The 24,364-nt window shown below is 42.4% G+C and overlaps 1 protein-coding gene across 1 annotated transcript; it reads left to right on the top strand.

Moving 5' to 3' along the window:
• Positions 1–196: 196 nt before the first annotated feature.
• LOC115559783 (bifunctional 3'-phosphoadenosine 5'-phosphosulfate synthase 2) lies at positions 197–23,638 on the top strand. The gene is made up of 12 exons (XM_030378870.1): positions 197–423; positions 5,230–5,344; positions 6,294–6,529; positions 7,357–7,495; positions 7,738–7,856; positions 8,902–9,015; positions 9,667–9,778; positions 10,571–10,776; positions 12,467–12,602; positions 13,524–13,792; positions 21,095–21,324; positions 22,787–23,638. The coding sequence occupies exons 1-12, from the start codon at positions 397–399 to the stop codon at positions 22,923–22,925; spliced, it is 1,842 nt and encodes a 613-aa protein (XP_030234730.1). The 5' UTR covers positions 197–396; the 3' UTR covers positions 22,926–23,638.
• Positions 23,639–24,364: the final 726 nt, after the last annotated feature.

A 24,364-nucleotide genomic window follows, 5' to 3' on the forward strand; every position in this document is an offset into this window, starting at 1 on the left:
AGGAGGATCAGAAGCCTATGTAATAACGTTAATAGAGCTTAATGTGCTTGTCGGGAGTCGTGATAGTCATATATCTCCACATCGCTCTAAAGGGATGCAGCGAGAGTCTGTGGGACCGCCGGCTTCAGCTCAACCCGAAGCACAGCCCAGTCGTGTCGTGAGCGCACCGCATTGGTTCCAACACCATATTATGCTAATTTCAGCCGAGGTGGATCAGCGAATAGAGGTTGGATCAGCAAAATGCTACGTGTCTTCGAAGACCTTTTAAATAACAGGGTGTTTTTTGACGAGGCACTCAAAAGTTTCTCACGTAAGCTTGACAAGCAACTTGTTTCTGTTCGAGTCCAGCGGAGCTGTCTGTGATTAGAGTCTTGAGGGAGTTTTCTGCAGCGCGAGATGTCTGGGGTGAAAAAGCTTCGAACCGTAAGTGGGTGCATGCAAAAATGCAAGACCGAAGTATCATAAAGTAGAGTAAGACGTCTTGGAGCCGGTTAACTGACAAGTGTTAAAATACCGATTAATCTATATTTGAATGAACTGATTCATAATTGATGCAGCCAGATCTCCAACGTGATACTGTTAGTGGAGATTATGTGTGTATGACATGCAGAAGAAACGCCCGCTTGGCTAATATGTTCTCGGCAACTTGAGGAAAAAAAGGAGTAGCTTTTGTAACTTCTGTAGTTGTGCTTTTGGCAAGAACGGCAAGAACAGCAAAACATAAAGCATGGATACATGACCCTGATTTATACAAAACAACTGATTTGAAACGCTGAGCAAAAATGTGTTCAGTTTACTCGGTCTCAAAAGTAGGCAGCCCTGCTTTTTCTATATAGGCATCCTTCAAAGTATTATGATGGATTATGTTTTGCAATGCACTTTCATTAAGTTTACAACCAGTTTAACACACATTTCACATTGGTACCATTTGTCGGAATAGTAAACGCCTATAGATGAAATGCGAGTTGACAGTATGACCGGAGGCTATATATGAATTGTAGTTCTATAGTATAGAAATTATGTTTGATTATGCCTCCTGTAAGGCAACGTGCAATGTATTACATGGATCTTTGAAGCGTTCACATGCAATGTATTAACTTTAACAAAGTAATCTTATATAGGCCTATAGCACAGTTGTTTATAAAGTTACTTATCTAATCTATATGTATATAGCCTATATATAGATTAGTACTATATATATATATTAACCCTGTGCTTTGCTAATTTCAATATTTGGCTAAAGATTTTTGTTTGCCAAATATTGAACCCTTGCTGTAAACATATCAATGTCGAGTAGAATTTGCTCCGCGGTTATAAATATCTTAGCATCATCATGATTATATTAAATAGGATTAAATACATTATGTAACATTCATTGAAATCAAGTAATACACAGTATTATACAACATTAGCGTAGGGTTTATGATGGTAACCCTAGCTATAACCCAAACCCATATGTAAAGCTATTAAATGTAATGTAGCCTATAAATTAATACCTTAATAGTTAATATAAACACAGATATCTTTAGTTGAACTGTGTTTGATTTAATGAACACCATTAATGAACGCCCATTAGTAAATTATTACTTGACATTAGTTAACTGTTAATTAACAGTTAGGCATTGCTAATTTGGCTTATTGCTGCATAATGTTAATTAATGGTATTGTAAAGGGTTACTTTATATGCATACAAATATATCAAATGAATTGTGATATTATCTGGATTTCTTTCTTAGTTTCAAACTTTAAATTTGTGCCTACAAAAAAGGAAATGATTTTGACCTCTCCATTCTGTAATCCACTGAGCAAAAAGGTTTACAACTATGCACTTTCAATGAAACACACCGCTATGTATGGAAAGTGATGCATGTGTGCAGTTGACCATAAGAGAGAGCTCTGTATGATTTTGGCTGCAGAGAGAGAGAAAGAGAGAGAGAGAGAGAGAGAGAGAGAGAGAGAGAGAGAGAGAGAGAGAGAGAGAGAGAGAGAGAGAGAGAGAGAGAGAGAGAGAGAGAGAGAGAGAGAGAGGCAGAGAGTGGTTGCTAATGATTGGGAGGGAAAGAAAATTACGTGTGTGTGTGTGTGTGTGTGTGTGTGTGTGTGTGTGTGTGTGTGTGTGTGTGTGTGTGTGTGTGTGTGTGTGTGTGTGTGTGTGTGGGTTCCAAATGTCCTAAAACAAGATCTTGTGTGTGAACGATATATCCCTCCTTCTTCCAGCACCCCAACTGGTTGGGGTGCTGGAAGAATGGGGACAGTGTGAGGCTGGTAGGGCCGAGCAGGGACCCTGGGCAGGGGTGTAGGCTCGGTCTTGGGCTGGCTGGCGGGTAGAAGCCGGTGAGAGGGGGGCTTGTGGGCATGAAGGGCGGGGGTGGGGGGGGGAAGGGTTGGATGCCACATCATCGTCGTCTCGAAACACACACACACACTGGAGACATTGTGCACGGTGCCCCCCCCCCCCATCCCCCATCCCCACCCGTCACTCCCTCCACCTTTTCAAATGCTCCTTCTTGCCTCTCTCTCTCTCTCTCTCTCTCTCTCTCTCTCTCTCTCTCTCTCTCTCTCTCTCTCTCTCTCTCTCTCTCTCTCTCTCTCTCTCTCTCTCTCTCTCTCTCTCTCTCAAATCAATTTAAAATTGATAATTTCTCAACACCTGTCCACAGTGAGGCTTTTATACAGAAGACAATGAACAACAATGGTTGGGGGGGGGGTGCATAGACTGGTTGAGTCAATCATCAATGTAGATAAGATATATTAGACTGTCACATTAGGGTGACACATGTGTTATGAAGCCCATTCAAATAGGCTTCTGTTCTTAAAAAGCAGCCTTCGGGTAGGCATCCACTATGACTCCGACACCCAACACCATAACTACTCTTGATGAGCACTACGGGAATTTCCATGTGGTAAATTCGAGAGTAGCCCCCTTTTTCTTTGTAATCGTGTTACACACGTGGAAAGAGGGTGTTAGCATGATTATTGAGAGCATTGACAAGTGACACCCTCTGCATGAAAGAGAATTTTGAACATGATCCCAGAGCTATACAAACTGAATGAAGGCAGTGGTTAGATATACTCTTCAGAGACTGTCTGCTACAATATGTGAAAAAGTATTCAAGCCTTTTTTTATTTGATGGAAACCCACAATTTAGAATTGACATTGACATTTTAATATGAACGAAGTATCTGTCATAAAGTTATTACAAACTGGATGGCCTGGTGGTTTAACCCAATCGTGCGCTAACCATTGCCTGTATTATTCACCTCGTAACCACATATGTCTTTCCCTCTGTCCTACAGTCCACTTTCCTGTCTGTTTGCACTTCACTTCCTGTCCACAAAGGCACAGAAAAGCCTATACAACTAGAAAAATATAACAGTAACATTTAGGAAAAGTACAGTGGCTATTGAATAGGTTTAAAGGAGCCGATTTCTCCAGGCCGTTGAATACTGTGGGTGTAGCTTCACCACACCCAGGACAGGAAACAGCAGAGCGGAGGAAGTCAAGGATGAGCAAAAGAAGGAAAGGAAAAAAGAAACACTGGACTCATACTGGAAATGTGTACGCAAACTCACAGATGTCTGTAAGAATTCGACAGAAGCCTGAAAAAGTGAGATCTTTATGGAGGTGACACGATGATTGGTTTGGTGTGTTGGTCTGCTTCTAGATAGAAGGGAAGCTTTTGATTATATTGTATCCTACTTTCAAGTGACAGTTATGGCTTTTCTTTCTTCATTCATTTCTAATGTCCAGCGCTATGTCTCTTAAAAATAAATCTATTAGCAAACGGGTGAGTCCTTGAGACCTCAGATGCTCCAGATTTGCATAAATGGGTAACACGACTGACTGCATTCCCAGCGGCCTGGTTCCAAAATCAGAGTGGATCTCCAGATGCATGGTCAGTGTTATCCAGTGTATCTTTGGTTGGAGCTGGGTCACAACATTTTTAACCGAGAGGTATAAGATAGCCGGCTAATGCAGGCCTTGAACAATTAGACACATTGTTGGAAGAGCTGAGAGTAGTGGTTGTCCATGACAACGTAGGCGTGCATGTGATCATGTTAGCAACGGCATGCATTCTAGAATGTGGCATGGTCACATTTATAAAAAAATGTAACATTTTAAGAAATGCACCTGATATGGTTTGTGTGGGGGTGGAGTGGAATGTTTTTGTTGAGGGTTTACAACTGTATCGCAGCCTGAGGGAACTGTGTTTCTTAAGTTATTTTCTCTGAGACTCCATCCACTCATAGCCTTTTTCTCAAAGAACCCCTGTCTTACTCACACTATACGCACATTCATGGGAACAACTTGAAGTGATTCATCACAGGTGACCAACAGCTCATCAGGAGCACTGAGGGACTATTCCAAACAACATGGGCCGTTTATTTGGGGATTGAGAAGCTAAAGAAACAAGATAATATTAGGGATGAGTCACAGGGAAGATAGTTGCAGTTTTCTTTTGCATGTTTGTGTGGACAATTGAGTTTGGAGATTATTTTTCTTATTTTAAGTATGACAAACCTGGAAACTGTCCGCTTGTTATCGTTAGGTATGGCAACCCTGTTTTAGAGTCCAGTTTAGGTGAATTCTCATATGGATGTTGGAGGGTTGGGGGGGAGTAGGCTCCAGCTAGGGATTCTCCCCAGCCTCTATTTGCCCTGCGTTCCAATACCCATGCTCCCATGCTATTTAGTATGCCATAAAAATTATTTGGTATGGCCCAATACATAGTATCGAAAGTGCTGTAGGCCAAACATACCAGGAATGATGTTGTACTACATCGGGCATTTCGCGGTATGCAAACCATCAGGCTTTTTTGGCTCTTCTGCCGCCACATCGACTGAGCCCGCTAAAGCCGATGGGGAGCGTTACCCAATTGTATGCATACTGTATGCACAGTGCTTACTCTGTAAGGGCAGCTGCAGTGTAAACTATAAGAAATAGAAAAAGTATGCAAATTGTAACGCAGCCTTGGTGTTTGGGGTATGTGGAGTGTATGTGGATGATAACTGGTTCAAGCAGTCTTACCGGTCCCAAGTCAGACTGGTTGGTAGCATGTGTAGCATTGCACATTGCAGAATTTCTCCAATGTGTTCTCTATTTGATGTCAGTCCGTTTGAGCTCCTCTGCTTATTACATTTTTGGCAATCCAGTCTTAAGAACGGTAACCTCCTGAAGCTCCCCATCAGCACACAACATGAATACTATTGTTTCCCTCTTTTAACCAGGACCTGAACCGATCCACCAACGTGGTTTATCAGGCCCACCATGTCAGCAGGAACAAGAGGGGGCAGGTGGTCGGGACCAGGGGGGGCTTCAGGGGATGCACCATCTGGCTCACAGGTAACTCAGTTTCATCACCGACACCAACAGGACTCCTATCCAGATAACACATATGGAGAGAGATTTATCTCATCATTTAAATTAATCCTATTAGGAGTCACCTTGTGTTTCATAAATCAACATTTGAATTAATGTGTGCAACCATTTGTTCAAATGCATGTATGTGTATTAAGTTTTACATTTTGCACAAAAACCTAAATAGGTTACATATTTTATTCCATGTCCATGCGTATAAGTTGCAATAAAACTCAAACTGGCAAACGGTTGCATTTGTTGATCAACGGACCAGTGTGAATTCATTCGCGTCGTTTTGAGACAATCTTTTTTTCTCTTTTAAAATTTGAGTACAATATCAAAATTGTTGGCGGTGCGCTTCACACAATCGTAACTACCAATCAACACGCTGAGATTAAACCTCAGTAATCACGCCGCAAACGTTAGTTACGATAGTGTCAATTGCCCATGCGAAGCGCAGTTATCTGGCCGTTCCCCTTAATCCTCTTCATATTTACCTATCCCTGATTGTGAATTGAGATGAACAGTAGCAAGAGGAAACAAATAAAGCTATTGTTAATTGAAATGGAATACCCACAGAATGCAGTACACCTATATACACAGGAAAGATGATCTAATAGAATGAACTACTAAGAAATACAAGAAAATATTTTAACACTATATTGGGCTTAATAATTAGATAATAAGGGCCTTATTACATTTGCTTAAATTAGTAATATTCAATGCATAGCAGATATGTGGGTGGGAGATGGAATTGAGCATCTTGTTCAACACATTAGGCTGTTGGGGCCAACACCGGGGATCAAACCCAGGACCCTGACCCAACCGCCAAGGGGTTGGGAACCTTTTCCTTTGGCAGAGCCATAAAAAAATGAACTTTCATATCGATCCTTCAATCATCTCCCTCCCTCCTCCTATTTGATTGAACCCGTAGGTTTGTCAGGCGCTGGCAAGACCACCCTCAGCTTTGCACTGGAGGAGTTCCTGGTGTCGCAAGACATCCCCAGCTACTCGCTGGACGGAGACAACATCCGCCACGGCCTGAACCAGAACCTGGGCTTCTCCTCCGTGGACCGCGAGGAGAACATCCGCCGCGTGGCCGAGGTCGCCAAGCTGTTCGCCGACGCCGGTCTGGTGTGCATCACCAGCTTCATCTCGCCCTTCGCTAAGGTGAGACGGCTCGCTCTTCAAAGAAGTATGTTTCTCTGCGCCCTTTATGGACACGCAAGTGAAGACACACAGAAAAGTCGGTTGAACAACTGGGATTGACATCCAATACAACGGCTCTTCACAAGGCAAACTGCCAAGTGGTTGGCGTGTTAATGGCTTGATCCACTCACTGGGACTTAAGTCACAGCCCGATTGCCTTCGTGCATCACAGGACTGCTGTCTAGGGAGAGAAGGTTTACAGCACTTGGTGAGACAGTTCGATGTGCGATTGTGTCACGAACCGGTGTTGCGTCACAAATGGAAATGTTCTATAGACTTGGTTAATCATGCATCCTTGTTGTGCAACAACGTGTTGCGTGACAGTAGTGACCTAAAGGCTGAATTAAACTTCAATCAAAACTGCCGTTGGAGCATTTATTGTTTGTAGTCTGGGGTTCTGAGAGTAGCCTGCCAAGTGTCACTAACTCATTGACATCTGGTGTGCTTTATAACAGGACTCTGTTGTCCCTCACAGTTGAACATTATCCCAACCTCCTCGACTAAGCCCGCCTAAGGGAACTCGGAAACCGGGGAGCAGGGTACACAAAGCTGCATGCTGTACATCAACAGTAGTGACCTGCCGTTACCTTTCCGTGTTTTCGGAGTGAGAGACCCCTGGCGCTATTCAACACAGAAGTGAAATTTAAATTAATGTCTAAGAGGAGGCATTGTGCATTGCCCCATTTCTTGGACTATATATTTCAATTGTGTTATGAACAACAGGTTAGGCCTAGGTCCTACAGCTTCTGTTTATACGGTCCAACAAGGTGTTCTTCCTTATTGAACAGGACCGGGAGGAAGCAAGGAAGATTCACGCCGCCGCGGGCCTCCCGTTCTTTGAGATCTTTGTGCACGCCTCTCTGGAGGTGTGTGAGGGCAGAGACGTGAAAGGACTCTACAAAAAGGCCCGGTCTGGAGAGATCAAAGGTCGGTACTGCTGCTGAATGACATCTGCCTAACTTGCCTTCATAATCAAATTATGTTTGTCCACTCCTGTTGATTAAGGGTGTTGAGGAAATTTAGAACAATGAATAACAATGGATCTAGAACAATGAGTCGCATGCATTATCGTGAATGAAGTGCTTGACATTCAGGCTTTCACAAAATTATCACGTAAATAACCAACAGTGTGTAAATGATAAAGGATCTCTTTTGTGTTCCTTTGCAAGGCTTCACAGGGATAGACTCTCTCTATGAGAGTCCTGAAGCCTCAGATTTGGTGCTGAAGACGGGGGAGCTCACGGTGAACGAGTGCATCGATCAGGTTCTAGAGTTACTACGGGAACAGGTAGGCATCACACACACACACTCATGTGCGCACGCACACACACACTGCACATTTATAAAGTAAATGTGTTAAATGTGTTACTGTGACAAGGAAACATCCCAACACCACCCATTCATCTCACAGCAGTACAGGGAAAACAGATGTGTATCTGGAATATAAAGAATCATAAAGAATCGGAGAAAAGAGCATCACAAACACCAGACCACCAGACCCTAACTCGAAACGTTCACCCCGAGGAAGCGAATGCTTCAAGGAGTGCCAGTCAGCGACCAGTGTGCCAGCTGAAGTCGTATACTGATTAAGGAGGAGGAGTTTTTGGCATAAGAAACCCCAACTCTTGTGTTTGTGTACTTGGAGGGGGGGCTGCAGTTGTGGGACAATGTTACTATACCCTTAGGAGGATAATAATTCATTTTTTGCCTTTAATGCTATATATGTATGCGATAAGCGTTGAATACCACAGTCTCCTGTGGAGACTCTTGTTCCTTAAAGAAGATCATTTGATGTCCCGTGCCTCCAGTACTAATATTCCTCGTGGAATAGAATTCTTCTGATGCGGTCAAGATAACCTCATAGTTAAAAAGTTTATTAAAAGTGTTCAAATAAATGGATATGGAAGGTGAGTTTCAAGGATGAGGGAAACTGGGGGAAAGGTCTGACACCAATACATTGCAAACCAAGTTTTGCTCATAGACCATGAACAGAACGGAGAGAAACGAAGCCAGTTTTTGTTGATGCCCATGTATGGGCATTGTTTGATAACAACACTAATTTAAAAACAAGCCTTTAAATAAAACACATTTATAAATACTTTTTGTAAAATGTGTGTGATATAATACTACCAATCTATATATTTGCAAGGCACTGCCTTTTTTACATTCTGACCTACTGTCAAATTGCACTTTCTGGTTAGACGTATTGTCTAGTATTGTGCTGGAACTGTGCAACGTGGATAAACTGTGTTCGAGTGTAACCTAACCACAGTAAGGTATGAATAGAGGATTGCCCTTAAAGTGGGACATTGTGTGCCTTGTGTTTCATGTAGAACATTGTGCCAAGTGGCAAACTCGAGGAGGTGAATGACCTGTTTGTTCCTGAGAACAAGCGGAGCCTAGCTGTCGCTGATGCTGCCATACTTCCTACCATCCATATTACCAAGGTAACACTACTTCCTACCATTAATATTAACAAGATAAAGCATGCTTACTAGTATTAGCATCCCCAAGGCCACACATACTTCGTAGCATCAGCATTATCAAGGTAAGGCATACAAATTTGCTTCTGTATGGTGAATTTCCTTTTCCCCTCCGTTTTAAAGTTGGAAAAAGGCCCAATTCTAATTTAGTTTTTCTTTTTACACCTGAACTTGAACATTACACAACTGATTAGGGAAATCTGCCAAGCAGACATGTGGAAAGAGTTCAATAGTTGTATTTATCATGATTATTTATGAAATGTGAAGACGGAGGGATCCCCCTCTGCATTTGTTCCATTGACACTTGGATGTAAGGATGATGTGGCACCAAATTGCTCTTCATAATGTTTTTATGTAATAACGATATGGATAATTATAATAATATGCAAGCATCGTCGGAAATAAAAACTACAATAATAATACATAGTAAAAATATGTATATATATATATAAATAAACTAAGTTACATTTCATTTTTTGTGTGTATATGAATAGATTTGATGTCACGGTCAAACACAACAAAACTGTTACCCTCGCAGGCTGCGGGCCTAGTATAGCCTGGTCAGCTCTATATGGGCTTTCTTACCGATGTAAGCCCTCTGACCTCTCCCCCCAGCTGGACCTTGAGTGGGTGCAGGTCCTGTCCGAGGGATGGGCGAGCCCCCTCAAAGGCTTCATGAGAGAGAGAGAGTTCCTGCAAGTCCTGCACTTTGGCACTCTCCTGGATGGTAAAGACCAAGAACTAGACTAGAGTTTGATTTGGACAGATTTTACCACATGGTAACCTTTGCCATCAGTTACATTCACAGTTGCTATCAGTTACAGGGCTGTCAATCAGTAATAAGCAATGTAGCCATCTGGGTGACAAGGCGCTATGTTATCGTTGTGCTGACAGCGCTATGGTCTAAGCGCTATGAAAACCCGACAGACATTGACATTAATGTCAATGTTGTATATATACGGTAGTTGTATCCTGTGTTTACCTGGTCACCAAGCACGTTCTCAATATCATTCACAGCAACAATCACGCAACTTCAATGGCATTTTATATTACGTATCATTCACTTCATGGAACAGGCTCACCCTAACTATACCCCTAGTGTGAAACTACTGTCTTCTCCCCCTATTCCTAATTTCAGCTAATGAACACTGGTAATATGCAAAGGAAGGACATGCAGCCTAAGTTATGAATAAATAATGTAAATAAATGCCATTGAGTGGATTCATTAAAGTTGGTGGATACATTTTCCTCATGGCTGACCTTACTGGGAGTCAAAACCCCTAACACTAATACAAAAATGCAATTAAAGTTCCCAAAGCAAGGGGCTGACCGGGTGGAGAGTAGTAGTGACCCGTTATTTGCTTCATGTCCTCCCCTTTATCTCACATACGTTCCTCTCTACCTCACTCTATAATAAAGCATAAAAATGGAAAAATAAATCGTAAAAAATATTTTTTAAAAATTCCGACATTTACCAAATTACAAAGATTACAAAAAAAAAAAAGTGCTTGTTTTCCAGATGTGGCCATCAACCTGACCGTGCCCATCGTCCTGCCTGTCAGCACGGAGACCAAGCAGAAGATGGACGGCTGCGCGGCCATAGCGCTGGTGTACCAAGGAGTCCGCATCGCCATCCTCCGAAAACCCGAGTTCTACGAACACCGCAAGGAGGAGCGCTGCGCCAGACAGTGGGGAACCACATGTCCGCAGCACCCCTACATCAAGGTAATGCTCGCACACACCCAGGGACGTCCTTAGGGGGGGGTAAATTAGGACGATTCCAGGGGCGCAGCACTGACGGGGGCGCCCCAGAGGACACTGGTGGAATTATTAATGCAAAAAATAAATTAAAAAAAGTTTTATTTTTCGGATTAAATCATCAAATTAAGGTGTTTTGTTGTGGTTTGTTTCTCCATTTTTACAAAATCATTAGAAAGTCTTCACCCTATTATCACCCCTCTCGTTTGTCATTATTTGGTACAGCCCAAGTCTTACGCTACTGCAGAGCAAATTAGCAGCCAGGCAGATCATTGTGAAGCAAGTGCAGACTGCTAGTGTCTTAAACTAGCAGTCTAAAGTCAGTTTGTGTGTATCCCGGTCGGTGAAATGAAGAAGTCAGGTTGTCAGGGGAGGAAAGAGAGAGAGGAAAGAGCTCAAAGCTGTCGACAGTTCGTCACCCAGTTTTATTTTTTTTTAACAGTCCATACTGCTTACCAGCATGATGATAACATTTATGTAAACAGATTTTGAATATTTTGATTGGCTGCATTACAATTTTAGCAGACATTAAACTAAGAATACTTACATTTTAGCTGACTTTTAAGTTTTAAATCAGCTAAAATTACAAGTAGTATACCCTTAGATTAATAGCTACTATTTATTGTAGGCTAATGCAGCAAATCAACACATACAAATACATATTTAGTCATGCCCAGCTCAATCCAATCAAATAGACTGTTGACAACATTGTTTACTTTGTTCAGATAATTATGAGACATATTCTGAATTATATGATGTATCTTAGAGTCAGGGCCCTCTTCAAGCCATGGTGAACCCACAGAAGAAACCAGTGAGGTTGAAATAGAAGAAGGGGAGAAGGAGGACAGTCTAAGTAGAAGCAGCACTGTCACAGTCTATTATCTTATTTCTGTCTATAGTAACTACAACCCAGGTAAATGTGTAACTAAATATTAACTAACTATCTAGTGTACAAAGTAGCCTAGGTAGGTTTATCATTTTGTTATTCATTTGTCATTCATTTTCTTCTGATGATAATGACTACCCAATTTTGACCCAGTGTTACCCAATATTGAATGATTATAAAATGTGAATGAATATATAGCATAAAAAAATATTTTTTTTGAAAGTATATATATCTTTTGGGTTGGGGGGGGGGGCTCCATAACTGAATTCTGTCAGGGGGCCCAGAATTCCTAGGGACGTCCCTGCACACACCATCCATACCGACCAGTCAGTTCGGCTACACGTTGGTTTTGTTTTTGTCTGGAGCTGTAGATCGTACCTCGTCGTACACAGCTGGAAAACCACCTGGCGGGACGATAGATTAGCCACACCCCCACTGCCAATCAGCTCAGGATTTAGAGTTTTGACTTGCTATGAATAGTCTCACAAGTCTGATTTTAGATTAATATCTAAAGGCTGGTAGCAAACTAGCTCATATCTGGGTGTGCCGGGTCAATTCTCTTGGTTTTGCTAAGTATTTGTTTAGGAGGCTGGGATCTGTAAACACGCAGTGATAAAAATCGAATATCTCTATAACTAAACAAAACAATCTATAACTCCGCCCCTTCTGTTTTTTATGTCCAGCCCAGGCTCTCTGCCAGAAGTTCTGTTATCATAAATTAGGACTAATGGATCCGAAATTAAAATATGACATGTATTAATCTTTTGCTAGATGGTGATGGAGGGAGGTGATTGGCTAGTGGGTGGTGACCTGGAGGTGCTGGAGCGAATCAGATGGAACGACGGACTGGACAAATACCGCCTCACTCCACTGGAGCTCAAGCAGAAGTTCAAAGACATGAAAGCCGGTAGGGAAACCTGTTGAAACTGAATCAGTGGAGCACATACAAGCTAGGAAGTTGAATACCAGGCAACGTTAATATTAGGACATTATTGTCTATGATTCACAATGAAACACAGAAGAGGTCCAACAGGGAACACAAAGCGATATTTATGAAAGACACACCGACGATGAGTAGAAGAAACGTGCCTGATTAAAATGAACGTGCACATCAATGTAGCCTTTGTCTTTCAGATGAAAAATGACTATGGACCTAAATGAAAAAAAAAGTACAATTGTAAAAAAATACTGCGGCATGAAAATATGTGTGACCAACCCTCAAGCACTTTCATGTGTGGGCCAGCTGTTGGCCGTTTGTCTCAGAAGTTGTGTCATTGCATCACTGCACTCATTTGGGACTGATCAATCATCCACTGCTCAAAGTTCCAAGGCATGGTGTTATGGATTGAAACGGGAGCACACACACAGATTGAAACGGGAATCTGTGTGTGTGCCACGGAATATCATTGTCATTTACTTGCATTGGAGCAACTTCCGTGGACACAACAAGGACAATTTAAGTGTTTCAGTGAGACCACCCCGGGTTTTGAGTTAAGCCCCCGTGGTCGACTCGCTCGTTGCAACGGGGATCCGTGTGTGAGCCACGGAACATCAGCGTCATTAACTTGGATTGGAGCGAATTCCGTGGCCACATCACGGAAATTGGCGTGTTTCCGTGATGTGTCCACGGATTTCGAGTTAAGCGTCCAACCGTAGTCATTTCACGGATTCCTGTGAGACCAGGTTGCACACGCAACACTCCATTCCCCCTCCAAACAATTCTCAACGGCCCTCACCCCTCACACACTCCACCATCCCCCAACACTGTATACCCTTATCCCGCCTCCCGGACCTCAGTCTCCCTGCCTCCCCCCTTGTTCTCCCGCAGACGCCATCTTCGCCTTCCAGCTGCGGAACCCCGTCCACAACGGCCACGCCCTCCTGATGCAGGACACTAAGCGACGGCTGCTGGAGCGCGGCTACAAGACACCCGTGCTGCTGCTGCACCCGCTGGGTGGCTGGACCAAGGACGACGACGTCCCGCTGGCCTGGCGCATGAAGCAGCACGCCGCCGTGCTGGAGGACGGCGTGCTGGACCCGGCCAGCACCATCGTGGCCATCTTCCCCTCGCCCATGATGTACGCCGGGCCCACCGAGGTGAGCACTAGGAGGGCGGAGCCCCCTGATTGGTGTAGTGACAGCGTGGCTTGTCATGGCGTCGGTGTTGGACGTTCTTTGCCGAGGGGGGTTGGGTGGGTTTGGTTGTTTAGGTTTGATGGTGGGAGTCGGTGAGAGTTGAGTTTTAAATGGTAGAAGTGTAGGTGGTGGTTGGAGTTGGTCTTGGTTGGATTGTCCATAGGTGTCCATAGACAGTTTCCTTAGCCTTACCTTAAATCAAACACTACCTGCTCCTTAATGACGTGTATGTGAATGGCTGGAAGCCTCTTGGTTTGGCTGAACACCTTCCGTTGTGAATCCCATTAATAGCAGATGGCAGATAACGATCAAAGCTAGATGACCACATGTTGGAGCAGACATATCACATATGAGTCACATGTACATAACCAACAGTTTCCCATTTCAAAATCCCCCTGACATAAACCGGAAAGGCATAATGCCTTGAGAAATCCCTCTTTAGTCCCACTGTGTTTCGCTCTTTTATTTAGTTTCTTGGTTACTCTTGGTGACGGATTCTCCAGTCAATCACGAAGAATAATGTCTCTCCAAAACGGTTTTCTTTAATGTCTCAGGGTTCCCGCGGATCCTTAGAAAGTCTTAAATTCATAAAGGCAAGGCAAGGCAACTTTATTTATATAGCACTTTTCATACACAAGGCAGACTCAAAGTGCTTCACATATAAACATTGTCATACAATAAAATAAAAATAATAGATAAGTAAAAGAAAAACATATGCAAAGAAATGGGTAAAATAGAAAGTTAAAGAGGCATTTTAGTATTAAAATAGAAAATAAAGGCAAAGTTAAAAAAGCTTTTTAGAATGTGCAATGTATTTAGCAGAAAGCTATAGCAAACATAAAAGTCTTCAGTCTTGTTTTAAAGGTGCTCAGAGTTGGGGCAAGTCTTAAATCCTCTGGGAGTTTATTCCAGCTATTTGTTGCATAGTAACTAAATCCTGCTTTCCCATGTTTTGTGTTTACTCTGGGGATAATTAACAGATTGGTCTCAGAGGATCTTAGTGGTCTATAAGGCTGATGTAGTGGAAGCATATCGGTTAAATATTTTGGGCCTAAACCATGTAGGGATTTATATGTTAGCAACATGATTTTAAAATCAATTCTCTGACCTACAGGAAGCCAATGTAACGATTTCAGAATTGGTGTAGTAATATGATCAAATTTTTTGGTATTTGTTAGATCTCTAGCAGCAGCATTCTGAACAAGCTGAAGCTTCCTCAGAGTTTGTTTTGGGAGACCTGTAAGGAGACCATTGCAGTAATCAAGCTTACTAGTGATACAGGCATGTACAAGTTTTTGTAAGTCTTCGGTGGACATGAGCCCTCTAAGTCTTGCTACATTTTTAAGGTGATAATATGCCGATTTTGTAACTGATTTGATGTGACTGTCGAAATGTAAATCTGAATCCATGATAACCCCTAGATTTCTGGCTTTGATTGAGGTTTTCAGGGACAGAGAGTGAAGGTGTTGGGTTACTTTAAGCCATTGGTTCTCAAAGTGCGGCCCGCGGGCCAATGGCGGCCCGCAGAAACATTCCTGGCGGCCCCCAATGTTATACAGATGTAAGTTATTAAAAAAAATATTTTTTATTTTTTTATTATTATATCAATATTAAATTAAACAAAAATAAATAAATATAAAGAGAAAAGTCGACTTTCTAGCTTTCAATTGAATCCTTTTACATTTGTTAGTTCTAATCCGACTGTACATTACTTTGAAAGGATGAATCTCAGTTTCTTGATTTAGACCTCACTTGACCTCACTCCCAGAGGGCCACGGTGCAATGTTTTTTTTCACCACTGGGATGCTGACGGCGTTTCCCGCCAATTATTTTTTCCTTTGGTTGCCCTCAGCCAAATTTTGGGTTCCTAAATTGGCCCTCAACTGTCAATACTTTGAGAACCCCTGCTTTAAGCCTTTCCGTTTTAGAACCAAATACAATTATCTCTGTTTTGTCCTCATTTAGTTGAAGGAAATTTCGGCACATCCATTCTTTCACTTGCTCAATGCACTGGCACAGCAGATCTATGGGCCGATAGTCATTTGGTGATAGCGATACATAGAGTTGCGTGTCATCAGCATAGCAATGATGGTCAATATTGTTATTTTGCATAATTTGCCCTAGTGGGAGCATGTAGATGTTGAATAAAGAGGGTCCTAAGATCTAACCTTGTGGGACTCCACACGTCACGTTGGTTGATTCTGATACAAAGTCGCCAATGGAAACAAAGTAGTTCCTATTTTGTAGGTAGGACCTGAACCAATTTAAGACGGTGCCTGAAAGCCCCACCCAGTTTTCTAACCTGTCCAGAAGTAATGTATGGTCTACAGTGTCGAATGCAGCACTGAGGTCAAGTAGCATTAGCATTGAGGTTTTGCCCGAGTCTGTGTTAAGACGGATGTCGTTTACAACTTTAATAAGGGCAGGTCTAAGGTCTAATAAGGTCTCAGTGCTGTGCAGGGGTCGAAATCCTGATTGGAAGGTGTCATAGCAACCAGTTGATGCCAGGAAGTGATTAAGTTGCTGGAGGACAACTTTCTCAATGATTTTACTTATGAAGGGTAGATTTGATATTGGTCTGTAGTTGTTAATAATAGAGGCATCTAGGCTCCGCTTTTTTAAAAGGGGTTTAATAACTGCAGTTTTCAAAGCTTTTGGGAAATTGCCTGACTGGAGAGAGTTGTTAACTATCTGCAATATATCTACTGCTAGGCAGTCGAAAACATTCTTAAAGAGGTTGGTAGGTATAGTATCAAGGCAACAGGTGGATGGCTTTAGTTGTGTCACAGTTTCCACAAGATTTTGAGAGTCTATAACATTAAAGCATGCCATCCTTGGCACATTATTTTTGCCTGAACAGGGTGGTAGTCCAACATATTTGTTTGAGGTGGAGATATTGATGGCGCGTCTGATACCTTCAATTTTATCAGTATAAAAAGCAGCAAACTCATTGCATTTCTGCGGGAATGGAGATCAGGTGGAATTTGTGTTGGGGGGTTGGTCAGTCTATCAACAGTTGCAAATAGGGGTTTTGCATTATTAGTGTTGGTTTTAATGATATTGGAGAAAAATGTTTCTCTAGCATTTTTTAAGTCTAAATTGTAGGCACGGAGGCTCTCTTTATAGATATCATGGTGAATATGTTTTGTCTTACGCCAGATGCGTTCAACCTTCCTGCATTCTTTTTTCTGTGCTGTTACAGAAGCAGCTTTTCTCCAGGGTGCCTTTTGCTTTCCAGAAATCGTTTTAACCTTATAAGGTGCAATGACATCTAGGAAAAGATGTCATTCAAATGACATCTTTCAAAATTTTCAAATTAAAGTTTTCTACAAGATCATCAGCAGAACATGGGTTTAGAGGTGGTAGCAAGGAGATGGCCTTTTTAAAAAGTACATTAGAATCTTCATTGATATACCGTTTTTTGACAGTGTTTGATTTTGTCTGTATGTCGGGAATAAAAGAAATGTTAAAGAAAACACAAAAAGTGGTCAGACAAGGAAGGATCAGTCACAGAGAGATCAGAAACATTGAGGCCCTTTGTGATAACCAGGTCTAGAGTGTGCCCCTTACAATGAGTAGCCTCTTTCACATGTTGAGACAGTTCAAATGTGTCCAAAATGGTAAAAAAAATAATTGCACACTTCATCAGTATGAAAATTGAAGTCACCAGTTATAACTAGACAGTCAAATTCTGTGGAGATGCTAGACAATAATTCTGTGAAGTCATCGAAAAGATTTGCAGAATATGTGGGTGGCCTGTAAATAATTAATAGGAGAACTCTGGGGGAGCATTTCAATACAGCACTAAGGTATTCGAACGATGGAAAATCACCAAATAACATCTGTTTCCCCTGAAATACATTTTTTAATATAGCAGCAACCCCTCCACCTTTTTTTCCAGATCTAAATGCATCAAAAAAGTTATAGTTGGGAGGAGCTGTCTCTATCATAACGGTTGCACTGTTAATTTGTTCCAGCCATGTTTCAGTTAAAAACATAAAATCCAGTTTAGAAGTGGTAATAAAATCATTAACTAAAAATGATTTGTTATTAAGAGACCTCACATTAAGTAGAGCCATCCTGATGGTGTTGTTGATAGGCTTTAAGGTTGTTTTTGGTTTGGAGGCAATAGATATGAGATTTGTGAGGTTAGCAGTGTGTCTAAGTTTCCCTTTGTTTACTCTCTTAGTGTTTACAGCATGAATGCGAAAGTTGCCCTGCTTTGACGTAGGCAACCTTGGGTTGAGCAGATTATGTGAAACTTCCTTTATACTGCGTCTACGGCTGAACCCTTTTTTGTCTCAGTAATACTCAGGACTACTATCAGTACAGGGGGGGGGGCTGGGGCGCCATCCTCTTGGGTGTTATCAGCCTGTGGCAATGACGTGGTGATGCTATCATTGACACAAATGCAAGTTTGATGCCAACATATTCCAGTTTCTTAAATTCGGCTGGAAAATCGCAAAGGGAGGAGACATTGGGGCTGGAGTTGTTGTTGTGGCTATGGGAGAGATGAGGCTGGAGGTCATCGTCGATGGGGGAATGCAGAGGAGGGGGGTGGCCGTTCCTCGCCAAGCCAGCATCAGCGATGGGGAAAGGCACAGTGTTGATGGCGTCGGGCGGGCTGTTGTCTCTCTTCATGGTCTGTGGGCTGTCTGCTTTCTGTGTGTCATAGTGGCAGTGTAGATGTGTGGGGGAGGCTGTAGTCTCGCTTCTTCTCAACCTGTGCTCTGACTGTGGCCTGTGCGTCAGACCATGGAGATTAGTGGGAAAGCGAGAAGAGAAGATTGTCCCTCAACAGTTTTGAGCCTAACCTGTTTGGGTGTAGGCCATCTGCTCTGAAAAGATATTTGCGCCCCCCGAATAAGTGGAAATTGTCAATAAAGCCCCTTCCTCTTTCATTGCAGACTTTGGAAAGCCATGTATTCAGTGCAAGTAGACGACTGAATCTGTTTATTCCCCTGTCAACTGCTGGTATGGGTCCACTGATGAATGACTTGATGTGTATTTTGTCCAGTGTATCCAATAGATCAGTGTAATCCCTATTCAGAAGTTCTGACTGTTCTCTTTGAATATCATTAAATCCTGCATGCACAATAATCTGTGAGATTTTGGGGTTTTCCAATATGATTTTGGCTAGTTTATGGTTGATATCACTAACCATTCCATATGGGAAGTTGCATGTTTTGATCTTCTTACCGGTTATATCGTTGATGGTTGAGTCTCCTATAATCAGAGTGTCTGGTTCCTCTGCTTTCTCTGAGATGGGCCCTTGTTGGACGGTGGTAGGCCCGCGGCCCGCCTCCGTGGCGACTGGTTGTTCCATCTCTGTCTGTACCGTCTGTCCGGACACATTTTAGGGGTCAGGGGTGCACAGGTGGCCGAGGCATGCGCAGCTCACCTCCATGGCGACTGGTTCTTGTTCCGTCTCTGTCCGCACTGTCCGTCCGGACGCATCTCGGGGCTCAGGGGTGCATGGGTGGCAGGCGCGTTCGTGGACTCTTGAAGTGGCAGGAACCGGTTCTTCAGTGGCAGGGTTAATTTCAGTGACGGGCTAATCCGGCTGATACATGTAACTTTAGCTTTGGGTAGCTTAGCATTTGGCGTTGAGTGAACTTGTTGATTCACTTTGGTATGTTGTTTTGGCTTAGCGCCGACTCTGTGCCAGTGAGACGCAGCTGGAACTGTCTCTCTCTTGTCCAGCATCGGGAAGGATACAGTGTAGCTTTGATCATCTTGCTGTATCTGAGGCCCCGTCCACACGAATCCGATTTCATGGCGAAACCGCAAAGGTCTTGTACCGTACGGCCTTCCGTCCACACGAAGCCGGCGAATCCGCTGACCGAAACCGCAAACTTCTGAAACCACCCTCGGAGGTGGTTTCAAATCTACCCGGGTTTCGTTTTGGATTCGTGTGGACGCCTGAAACCGACTAAAACCGTAAACCATGACGTCATCGCCCCACCCCTCGACCCTCTAGCCAATGACTGTTAAGCCCGCGGAGTCTCACCCTTTATGCGCATGCTCGCCTCTTCTTATTATTTATTTTTGTAGCAGAAGCAGCGCCCCTTATGGGCCTGGAATGTGTACTACAGCGTTTCTACAGATCTACCCGGTTTCGCTTGACTCCGTCTTTACAGAGATACTCCGAAACCGGATAGATCGAAACCGGTTTCGGCTTCGTGTGGACGGGGCCTGAGTGAGCTCAGCAGACTCACCCATCGGCACTGTATCCTGGAGGAGTCCTTTGCATTTTTCTAATGCTGCTAGTCTCGTTTCAAATAAAGCCACTGTCTGTTGCAGTTTGGTGCAGTCTGTGCATTTCCCAGTCTCCGTGCCTGAGATATCCGAGTACAGCGGCATGTTGGCTATAGGAAAGTCCAAGGCTTTTTCTGCGGTCTGATCCGGGAGTCATAAAAAGTGCCAAAATGTATTGTTGAATCGAGCAATGGAGGACGACGGAAACAAACTATATATTGTTAGGTATTATGATCATGAAATAAAATAAGATAAAGTAGATCTGAACGATGAATTAAGTAGTTTTTTCCAATGCCTAGCGGAGCTTCGGGAAACATGACCTCTCTCTGCTGCCTCTTCTGAAAATCGAAAAATAAGGCCTTAAATAAAGTCTTAAATCCATCTTTCAAAGTCTTAAAATTTTTTACATATGGTAAGTAGGATTTTATGATTGTAATTAGTCTCAAATCTAAAAAAGAATAGTTAAAAAAAATGATATACATAAATTAATAGCAGTTATGTAATTCAATCACGAGAGCGGAACAAACAAAACATTTGTTTTGCGGCCGTGACTCAGATCAGATGCACGTCGTTCAGGTGCGCAAGAGGTCATTTTTGTTTCTGTCCAAAAAGCCTACCGATAGTGGAAATATGTTCAAATACATTTTTTCCATTAGCGTTTATTGTGTTGTTGGTCTTAAATTTCCAGAGGAACCATGTGTCTCTCTCTCTCTCTCTCTCTCTCTCTCTCTCTCTCTCTCTCTCTCTCTCTCTCTCTCTCTCTCTCTCTCTCTCTCTCTCTCTCTCTCTCTCTCTCTGGTTCTCTCTCTTTCTCTCTCTCTTTCTCTCTTGCTGTCTTTCTCTCTCTCTCTCTTTTGGTCTCTGGCTCTCTCTCTGGCTCTCTCTCTCTCTCTGGCTCTCTCTCTGGCTCTCTCTCTGTCTCTCTCTCTCTGTCGGTCTCTCTGTCGGTCTGTCTCTCTCTCTCTTGCTCTCGCTCTATCTGTCTCTCTGTCTCTCTCTCTCTAGGTCCAGTGGCACTGTCGGGCGAGAATGATCGCCGGCGCCAACTTCTACATCGTGGGCCGCGACCCGGCCGGCATGCCCCACCCGGAGACCAAGAAGGACCTGTACGAGCCCACCCACGGCGGCAAGGTGCTCACCATGGCTCCCGGCCTCACCTCCGTGGAGATCATCCCCTTCAGGGTGGCCGCCTACAACCTGACCAAGAGGGCCATGGACTTCTACGACAAGGAGCGGTGAGTGACAGGGGTAATACACGCCAGGGCTCCACGGAGGACGCCACACCACTCAAGATGTGCTCCCCATGCACATTTACAAATTTATTTGTACATGGGTAACGCTCCATGTACAAAGAATGATGTCATTGCTTATGATTGGAAGGGGTGGGTTGTCGCTTGCAGATACAAGTTGCTCCATAATGAGTGGAGCAACTTCCACTCATTATTAAGGCAATGTTTCCAAGCTGAATGCAAAAGCTGATGGAACAATCTATTCAATTGGTCAACTCATGATGATCGTCCAGCCAAGTGTTAAATGCTATGTTGGGTGGTAGGAACATAGCCAGCCAACCGACAGGAGTTCAACGCTGTCGACTAATAAAACCATGGAAACCAGGTTTAGAAATGATGAAAGCTATTGGCATTGGGAGTCTGTTTTTTTTCATTTTTTGAATGTCCATCAAAGCTGTAATCTTATTTGACACGTTTTGAAAGGTCAGCCCTAACCCGGTCGAAGATGACAATATTTTAACTTTGAGCAAAGGGTCGGTCTGAGAATCGGAGCAGTCAGCTGCACCTAGTGTGGCACCAACTCTAAGTTGGGCTTCAACACTGAACTCTGTAGGAAATCATTGGCAAAGACACTGAATTCTCATGTGTTGACCACTTAAGAGCAGCGTTCGCTGGCGCAGACCCGTGAGGCGACCAAAGGGTTCCATTTAGGTTCCATGACAGCAAGCTGTAGCCATGGTTATGTTCAGTGTGTGTATGAAGGAAATGTGATTTCTGCTATTTAGTCATTCAGCCAGCGTTTTTTTCAAAGTGACCTAACGTCAGTAGCGGTTTCAATTTAAAGAGAACCTTTTGAGAGTATGGTATTGTTTTACTGAATTGTGACTATTATAAGTGTATTTCTTTCTTTCTTTCTTTCTTTCTTTCTTTCTTTCTTTCTTTCTCTTATTATAGTCCTTTCTTCCTCTCTCTCTCCCTCTCTCTCTCTCTCTCTCTCTCTCTCTCTCTCTCTCTCTCTCTCTCTCTCTCTCTCTCTCTCTCTCTCTCTCTCTCTCTCTCTCTCTCTCTCTCTCTCTATTTGAGTGTAGGACAGGATTGGACATGTGTTAATGATATGCAATCCTCCTTTTATGAATTGTATTGGGCTGTTAACCAGGGCTATATTGCCAGGTTAAAACCATAACCAAACTTGTGTATTACAATGTATGAGGCTTTACAGTGTATGACCCACTATACACCCACACATATTTTGTGTCTTGTTTTGATGTGTGAATAAAAAATAATAAAAAATGAAAATGGTATAAAATATTTCTAACATATAGCCGATATATAAACCTATATTTTTACAATTTTAAATTGACAAGAAAGGGTATATGAACAACTATCAATTTCAAATAACACAAATATAAACATTGAGACTTTATGTGAATCCACTCTGTCTCTCTTTGCCCGCCCTACCTCTTCGTAGCCATGCAGAGTTTGAGTTCATCTCTGGGACCAAGATGAGGAAGATGGCCAGGAGCGGGGAGAACCCTCCAGATGGATTTATGTCCCCCAAGGCCTGGAAGATCCTAACTGAATACTACAGCTCTCTACAGAAGGACTAGGAACCAAATGCTACTTCATAAGTACTATTGGGATTATTTTGTTCTTATTTTTACCCTTTATACGCTGTAATCATAGGACATTATTTTTCTTTATTAATATAAAATATAGGTAGACATTTAGGTTATAATTTTATATATATTTAAACATACACAGGGTTGAAATCGGGCTGTTTCTGAAGACATCTTTACTCCATTTTAATTTTTTAATCAAAAGAACACAAGCAACTAACATATGGCTTTTAAAAGGTGTAACACAGCACTTAACACTTTTTTGCTGGGAAACTGTGAACTTCTAACTTACTTCCATGAAGATGAGGGATATGTGATGAAATTATGACACAAAAGTATAGTATAATTTCTAATTATTTGACTTCCTTTCATTTTACATTTATTTTACTTTTCACCATTGATTTCTATGATATTAACCTAAGTTATTATATGCACCATTTTAAATGTTTAATATTTATATGAAGAAATTTACTAACTACAACCAATGTGCCTTCTCGGATGAAAAAGAGCTAAACATACTTTTGCAGTTGATGAATCCCCACAGATAGAAATATTGAAAATGAATTTATGTGAAGAAAATGGTATATTTTTATTGTTGTCAATCAATATACACTGCCTAATTTCTGGAAAAGCATACTAGAGGTTAATGTATCAAGTGATTGGCCACTAGTGCAGTAGTTTCAATAAATGTTTACTTCAATTAATCTTTTTGTCTTTCAACTTGAATCTTTTATTCGACTTCCGTTGCATAAATCTAGCTGAGGACGATTAAGGCAAAGCTTGATCCAATGAAGATGTATTTTATCGTTCCTGTACTAGTTAAGTATGGATAGGGTCACGTTAGGTGCTATTATGTAAACTGGAAGCAACCTGCAAATTAAATGATCAATAAATGATATGAGTGGGTGATATGCCCAGTATGTATTTATTTTACAATTTATAAGCTCCTACTTTCGAGGGAGAAAGTCAATGCTACCAGCTGCTGGTGCCACATTTCATAGCAAAACGAATTAAAGTAAGTAAAACATTAATAATGTTTGTTATTGCCCCACATCTGTCACACCTGTTTGCTTCTAGAAGAGCACTGCTCCTGCAGTTCTGACTTTGTCCTGTAGATGTCGTCCTAGGCACGATTAGCCTCCATTTAGTCTCAATTACATCACCTCTGTTAATTAGTAACGACCTCAACCTGATTTTTTGTTTGTCCAAGACAACATTCCTGTTTTCTGTACGACCTACGATCATAGTTTGCATCGGCATTGCATCACACCGAGAGGGTACTTTCCGAAAATGGTCCTACGTACCCTGTCCAATTCAACATACTCTCGAGGAGACGAGAAGTAGCAGTAAGTTGTCGAGCAGGAGGAAAGGAGCAGAGTGAAAATGAGACAGCGGAGCGCTCTTAACATCACTCATTGTAACGTCTACTG

The sequence above is a fragment of the Gadus morhua genome, chromosome 15 (assembly GCF_902167405.1).
Source record: "Gadus morhua chromosome 15, gadMor3.0, whole genome shotgun sequence".
Classification (NCBI taxonomy): Eukaryota; Metazoa; Chordata; class Actinopteri; order Gadiformes; family Gadidae; genus Gadus; species Gadus morhua.